Source organism: Styela clava, chromosome 3 (assembly GCF_964204865.1).
Source record: "Styela clava chromosome 3, kaStyClav1.hap1.2, whole genome shotgun sequence".
In the NCBI taxonomy this organism is placed as follows: Eukaryota; Metazoa; Chordata; class Ascidiacea; order Stolidobranchia; family Styelidae; genus Styela; species Styela clava.
The window spans coordinates 21,684,618-21,692,431 of NC_135252.1; the positions used below are offsets into that span (position 1 = coordinate 21,684,618).

At 34.3% G+C, this 7,814-nt stretch overlaps 2 protein-coding genes across 2 annotated transcripts in view; both read right to left on the reverse strand.

Moving 5' to 3' along the window:
• The window catches only part of LOC120341876 (puratrophin-1-like), a 66,714-nt gene extending 59,864 nt beyond the window's left edge, over nucleotides 1–6,850 (reverse strand). The window contains exons 1-3 of the mRNA XM_039410434.2: nucleotides 5,597–6,850; nucleotides 4,315–4,398; nucleotides 3,669–3,774 (exon numbers count right to left, since the gene is read on the reverse strand). Coding sequence (XP_039266368.2) covers nucleotides 3,669–3,774; nucleotides 4,315–4,398; nucleotides 5,597–6,590 — 1,184 coding nt within the window. The 5' untranslated portion in view covers nucleotides 6,591–6,850. The remainder of the gene's footprint in view (nucleotides 1–3,668; nucleotides 3,775–4,314; nucleotides 4,399–5,596) is intronic.
• On the reverse strand, nucleotides 289–3,235 carry LOC144421001 (uncharacterized). Its single transcript, XM_078111015.1, has 2 exons — nucleotides 2,138–3,235; nucleotides 289–1,932 (listed from the first exon to the last, which is right to left on the reverse strand). The coding sequence occupies exons 1-2, from the start codon at nucleotides 2,685–2,687 to the stop codon at nucleotides 740–742; spliced, it is 1,743 nt and encodes a 580-aa protein (XP_077967141.1). The 5' UTR covers nucleotides 2,688–3,235; the 3' UTR covers nucleotides 289–739.
• Nucleotides 6,851–7,814: the final 964 nt, after the last annotated feature.

The window sequence follows — 7,814 nt, forward strand, 5'->3', positions numbered from 1 at the left end:
AGGATGGCCAAGACGGAATATATTGCTATTTTTGCTATTTCGGATACTTTCTGGAAAGTTAGCATATTTTCAAAGTAAAAAATTCATGTATAATTGCGGTATTTCATTTTAAAGGAAAATTTTAATTTTGTGATAGAAATTTTTTTTATAATAAGCATGGATGACCATAACCAATTGCCGGAAGGCAGGATATTTAATATAGATAGATAATCATAACCAAGGAAACGGAAATCAGCCAATCAGAGGAGATGAATATCTTGAAAAAATTTAAATTTACCCCAATTATATTTAATAAAGTACCGTAAAGCGGGGTGACTATGACCCATTTTTGGTCTTTCAGTCAAAATATCTCGAATATTAAAAATCTATGAATTGCTATTCCGGGTCCAAACTATGCATTTTAGAGGGGGTATACGTCGTGCATAATCATTGAACCAAAATATTTGTTTTTTCTATATTATTTTTTTTAATTTACGGTGGGCCAAAGTCACCAGCAATTTCGGTACCACTTTGGCCCAGTGCCTATTTCTCCCCATAAATTAAGCTGTACCCATACTGAGACAAAGAAAACATTTATTACAGTGGGCTTTGGCCCACAGAGACTTTTTAAAAAAACAGAAACCCCAAAAAAATTAGAACACTCAACGAAATCGGCCATTTTATAATGGCACTGCAAAAATCAAAATTAAACATGTCTGTATTCATTCATAGCAGTTGATATCATGGCAAAAAGGTCAGTTCAGTTCAATTCAGACACTTTATAGATGCCTCGCGCATTTATGAGATCTGGGGGACTGATACAACGTTTTATGCTGCTCCAGTCGTAAAAAATCTGATCTTTCCGAAATGGCCATCTCCAGTTACATCCAGACTTCTCCATGACACTCACCTCGCACCCGTCAGTTGTGCGGGTTTTGACAATTCCAGGGTATAATTCACCCTCATACGAAATTATAACATAATCACCAATGTTGCATTCTTCAAATGGCAAGTGATGAGCAGTTGAAACTACAGAGTGAGAGTTGGATGATTCAGGAGTAGAGGCTTCATCGCATTCATCGTCTGAGGAAACAATTTCAACCGTTGAATCTGAATCTTCAATATTTTGATTTGCTTGAGCTTTTTTTGAAACCGTTTTTTCAAGTCTTGCCACATCTTCCTCACATGCGCTTTTCCCAGGTTCTACCTGAACCTTCTTTCTTGTTTTAGTTTCCTTTGCCACAGAAGATCTTAAATCTGAAATTTTCTCAAGAAATTTTTCACTGATAACATCAGAATCATCATGACTCGTAGTTCTTGGTAATCTACTGAGAACTTCTTCTTTATTGAGCGGAACAAGTCCTGCTTTTTTAAATCCTGCAACTAGGTTGTTTGCTCCCCTGACATCAAGAGCAAAGCAGAGTTTGTTCAAAAGTGCTGGAAACTCATCTTTTCTTAGCGTTGCGGATGTCTGCCTTCTTTCTTTACTTTTCACAGAATTCAATATCGATCTCCAAGCGACTTTCATTGGCCTGAAATAGGCAATATCCAGGGGTTGGGTGAGGTGCGTCGAATTAGGCGGTAGACATATGAAAGCTATATTGTGATCAAGACATGATTTCAGAACATCTGGACTGATATGGGAGGATAAATTATCCCCAATGAGAACTTTTTTCCCATTTTGACGCTTCAGCCTAGGCAGCACCATTCGATTAAACCAATCTTGAAAACTAAATCCATCAAACCAGCCTGATCTTGATCTGTTGTATAGTGTCCCTGGTGGTCCTCCTTCAACCCAAGTGCTCCACAGATTCTCGGCTTTGTACACTACATACGGTGGCATCACTGCTCCTGCTGCATTCCCACAGAACATCAAACTTATTGCAGATTTTGTCGAATTCAGGATTCTTTCTGGGTATTTGCAGCCGCGCTTGCATATTATCTTCTTTTGCCCTAAAAATAAATGCTTTGATCACAATACAGTAATATTTATTATCCATACTAGACTGCAAGCCAAAGTGAAATTTTACATAACACCATAAATAGTTTAAAATTTGATTTGACGCAGTAAATATTTTAAAAAAGGGGATTAACAAAGAACGCTTGAAAAATTGAATACCGTAGTACTGTATATACTTAAAAGCAAAGTCACTCATACCTGGGTCATCAGTTAAGTTTGTTTCATCATAATTCCAAATATTTTCCGGGGGCACATCATCCAACTCTTCTTCGATGTTTTCAAAATATTTTTCAATAGTCTCACTCGATACCCCTGCCCTTTTCTTTTTTATATTCGTTGCGAATCGCACCGTTAGTTCTGAGTGCCTTTTTAAGAATGCTTTCACCCATTCAACTCCAGGATAATTGCTGTGAAATTTACTGACAGTCACTCCTTTTGCATCAAGATAAGCTTTAACTATGCTTCTCAAATCTTCCTGTGCTATCGGAAAACCAAAACTGCTTACGGCTATGCAGTGCTCCACTAGAATTTTCTCAGTTTCTGCAGATAAAACTGTTTGCCCACCAAATTTTTTCATGTGCCTCAGTTTCAACTTATTCTTCAAAGTACTCCTAGGTATATTGAACTGTGCTGCAACGTTTCTTTGCGATTCTCCCCTTTTAATTGCTTCCAGAGCTCGCTGAAGTTTTTTCTCACTATAATCATGGTATCTTCTACTGCCCAAAACACGACTGAATTTTCTCACCATGATTTGAAATAAACTGTTTACATTTATAGATTAACTGGATGACTAGAATGAGAAAATAAATTCGTTTTATTTCTGAAAAATAAAACAAAAAAGTAGGTTTGTATAGGGTAATAAGGTGGGCCAAAGTCAGTACCATATTACATGGAATTTTGCATTGTGGGCAAAAAACCTCCCTCATACGCCCCCAACTAGTTTAAACTTGTTCCAAACACCATAAAAACCTTCACAGAGAATATCTCTTCCAACCTGTAAAGAATAAGGACAATTGAATGTTTCTTTTTTGGACTTCTCAATAAAAGTACTGAGTTGCGATTTTTTTTTCAATTTTTTTATTTCTGACCCTCCAAATGAAAAAGTTTTTTTTCCCAAATATTTTTCATAAAGTGACAAGATTTTTTGTTGTATAATTATTGCTGCTGTTATTAACTACAGTATCAAAACAAAATAAAATGGGAAATATCAAATAAAAGTAGATTTGGGTGGGTTTTAAACAAATTCTCAAAATGGGGCCAAAGTCAACCCGTGAGGTCAAAGTCACCCCGTTTTACGGTACTCAGACCAGCAAAAATGGGAATCTATCAAAGTACATAAATATATATTTTCAATTTATCCTGGGAGAGAGGAAAGCTGACAACACGATTGAATCATATGGTGAACTGTGGTCCTCTTCTAGGTACCAGTCCATGTCGGGTATTATAGGATGATTTAGCCAGTTATTTGTTTCAGATGCATGGTCTTGATGGTGGAGGAAGCAGCAAATGACCAGTAGGTACAGTACGCGAAACACCCTACAATGGCGAGGAATCCAGCAATCCTCTTGTACATAATTATCTCTTCGGAGGATTTGAACTAGCGAACCTGCTCAGGGTTATCAGAAGCGCAATGGCAATTATATTCTTAATAATGCTTAGAACAGTCCATTACCATTTCTTGCTAAAAACTTCAAAGTATGAATAAAACTAATTTGAAATCATAACTTACACAAAATACAACATCAATCGTGCAATATCAAGTTTTCCATGTTGAAATTCATTTATGATGTCACAGTGTAGAAAAATCACGGGTCGACAATTCTTGTCATAACAGCCTATAGAAAGAATAAAACAGAGAAAGTAAGAATGAAACATAAAAGGTGGTTGTTCACTCTAATGCCTTTCAAGTAGTTAAAAATGTGTGCATAGATTAGTATTATGGCAATAATAAATACCACAACTAAGAATATAATAGGGTGGTGACCGTACATTTGAATCCACGTACATTTGAACCCATGTGTATATCCGCGTGTTCAATCTATATGCGGGTGCTAAAATTCAAGGGTTAGTGTTAGTATGGGTTCAAATATCCGTGAAAATTTTTTTCCATAGGTGCAATTGTCGTGGGTTCAAATGTGCGTGGGTTTAAATGTAATGAAATCAATAAGGTAAATACAAAGCCAAAGCAAAACTCCTTCTCAAGAGTGATGAATTCCTCACCGATTGGGAGATATTGTACTAAATTAATGTAACTGAAATAATGATGATCAGAACTAACAATTAAAATTGATACAGAAAATTTTTTATTTTTTACATTTCAAAAGGGGGGGATCTGATCCTCCCTCAACCTCCCTCTCCAACACTGGGTCACCTACCTGGATAGGTAACAGCTCCTGAATATAAAACATCTTGACGAACTTCCTTTGCACATCTAGGTCGGCTTAATTTGACAAATCCATCTGAAAAATAATGAAACTGGTGATAAGGATATAAAACGTTGCCACCGATGAATATTTGAGAAATTTGAAAACTGGGTACTCCTGATTCCTGAAGTATGCGTACCAAGATCGCAGACACCGGAACATACTATGTTTACCAGGTTAGGGTTATGCCATAATTTTATTCCAATTTTCCCTATTTTAGTTTTATTAAGAGTTCGGGAACTAGCCAAGTGACTCCCGTAATATTTGTACCTGAAATTATAGCCTAACCCTAACCTGGTACACATACTACGTTCCGGTGTTGGCGATCGTGGTATGTATACTTCAGGAGCACCGAGGATTGTACAAGGATCTTTTATGATAAAAAAAGTTAAATATTTACTACCGCCAAGCAAACTGCATTTGAATACTTCAAAAATGGTGTAAGATTCTTGGAGCATTTCTCCAAGGGTGAATGAATGAGTCATAAAAAATTTGAAGATTATTGGGAAGAGCATAATTGATACAGTGGATTTGACTATGGTGAAAGTAATTTTTCTTTTGAGAAAACTCTCTGGAAAAAAAGAAAAACAAAAAATACCACTTCTAGTGGTTCTAACTAAGATTTGTACACATGATAGAAATCCTCATTTCAAATTTATCAAGGATAATGAATTAGAATGTAATAGTGCTATCATCACTTAGCAAAAATTTTAAACCCAACCTGATCTGCCAGTAAGATTAGATCACACGTTCACACTAATTCTATATTTACTATTTCAATTAAAATAAAAAAAAGTAAATATTAGAACGGTCAATAATCAACATAGCCACTCCCTTGTGGGCTGTGGCCCATCTGATTACATTTTAAAATCAAATTATAAAATAGTTATCAAATGACAACTTAATAATGTCACTTTTTTAGTCAAGATCAAATACCGTAATACTCAAAAATCGTTTCATATTAAATTTTTTTTATAAATTTCAATAAGTGATATATTATAAAAATCTCACACTGAAACTTCGAATTTTCCTCAAAATTAGGGATAATAAAGAATATAGAAAAATAGAGCAAGATTTTCATGATTTTCTACAAAAAAAACTTTCACAGGAGACCACTTTGTGTAAAATAAACACTCTGTCTTGTGTAGAGCAAAAATGGTATTCAAAAGACAAATAGAATGATCATGCTTGGCTTTATATAAATACACATTAATTCAAATTGAAATATATTTACCTTTGTCTTCTTCCTCATTGTCAAGTTCCTTGTTCACAGGAAGGTCAAGTGTCAAACTTGAAAGTTCTTTGCAATATTCTGGGGTTTGGCAAGAATTTGACTTTGAGTCGGATAATTTAAAATCGGATTGTTCAGTGTTAAATTGTTCATTCACATTGCATGATAAGTCCTCTTTAGAATAGGCAGGCGATAATGATTCTGTATAAACAGAAGGAGAATGGCTTGGAAAGAAAATTTCATTCTCTAAAACGCTGTGTAAAATACTGTTTACTTCCTGGCTTGTGGGTGAAAGGTCATTGTCGTTATTATGATTTCGATATTGTGTCGTAATTTCAGGAAAATCTAATTTTCTTTCAAAAGGAATTACTCTACCGCTATCCTGTGGCGTTTCTGACTCGTCATTGTTAAAATTCGTTGGTTGTTTTGCCGAGGGCAATATTTGTTTATTTATGGCTTCGCCAATTGTGGGCGATTCACTGTCATCGAGAGTTTTCACAGTTAAACTGAAAATTTGATTTTCTTTGTCGTCTTTTATGTAATCTTCGGAAAAAACAGTTTCTAAATCATTTGAAATTTGTTCATTCTCAGCAAAATTGGGTGAATCAAAGTTTGATGTATTAAAGTCACTTTTTTGATCGTTTTTAGTCAGATTAACTGGCGGACTTTCTTGGTTATTTACTCCTTGTAGAAGTTCTTCCAAAGAAATACTCAAACTTCTGTCAAGATCTTCAATTCTTTTCGTTTTCTTTGCTGTTTTCTTCGATTTTTTTGACGATTTTTTAATTTCATTTTGTAAAATGTCACTTGGCTCTACTATTTCTAAAGTAGGTTCAAAATTTTCGTTTTGCATAGGATCTGATGGCTTATTTTCTACTAGTAATCCATTTTCCGTAAGTAAATCCGTTTCATAGCCAACTTTGTTGGCATAAGATGATTGTTCGACAAGATAAGAAGCATCCACACTTGAAGTGTCTGATTTATTGGCATACTCCATTGCATTGGAGAGTATTGGTACTTGAGGCGGTAATTGACCTTCACGAAAAGTCAATTCGAGTTCGACGGGTAATTTGAGTTCATGGGTTATAATAAATGACGTATTATCGTACAACCGTGATCCATCCCATGAGAGCTTTGTCGCGGTTGATTGATTTGAGATTATGATGCCATAATATAAGCCTATTATGTTGTAACAAACTTGCCCGTGGGTTCACCAGCTCACGATTTAACAAATAAATAAACTTAGAAATTTAATGTCACACTGTGAACGATTAACAACAAAGGTTAAGAAAGTAAAGGACGATGGCAATGAATCATATTATAATATCTTCGATATCTCTTGGGTAATTTGCATGATATAAATAGTCACTATATTTTCTATACTGAAAGGTTATTTTAGCAACCTAAATAGTTTCCTGGCTGACATGGAAATATACATACATCCCATTTCCAAATTGGTATTGACTTCATTGGTTATGTTTTCAGTTATGAGACAAAAAGACTATAATAATAATAAAGAATAAAAGACCATAAAATAAAATAACAAGAATTGTATTTAATAATGAAATGTTTTGTTCACAATTCAATTATTAATATTTTAATCCAAATTAAATTTAAAAATAATGAAACCTAAAAAAAGATTATTTCTGAAGTGTTTCTGCAATAAAAAACATACCATTGAATATGAAATATATATATATATAAATCTCATAATATAAGAAAAATATATGATGATAATTTATAAACCTCTGCCAAATTGCTAAGAATTTGCAGGTTGGCGACAGACGACAGTATATCAAATTTGGATAAGTTACTCAAAGAATATACAAGAGTAAATTATATTAACAAAAAATAAATCATTTCATCATTTATTATAAAGTAAGATAACTTGATTTCGTACATGAATCCATGTTATTCACATAATAATATATTAGTTGTCTACTTATTTTATAATGAGATATCTAAGTTGATTTTGTTCTCTTAACAAGGCTCTCTACAAGCATCCAATGATAATTTCACTATGATTCGTATCCAGTTTAACTCTGACAACCTGTACCTGCTCTATTTAATAAATTTCTTCATTTCACAGCAACGACAATCCAACACTGACATTGGTACTCAGTGTGTGTACCAGGTTAGGATAAAGCCTGTTTTAGCCAAATGAATATACTCCCTCTTCATAGGTTTCAGTCCCCTTACACAACCTGATGTACAGTAGGCA

Coding starts and splice junctions, on each gene's coding strand:
- LOC144421001 (XM_078111015.1), bottom strand. CDS start 2,687: ATGGTGAGAAAATTCAGTCGTGTTTTGGGCAGTAGAAGATACCATGAT. Junction 1,933..2,137: donor AAACTTAACTGATGACCCAG/GTATGAGTGACT, acceptor ATTTATTTTTAG/GGCAAAAGAAGATAATATGC.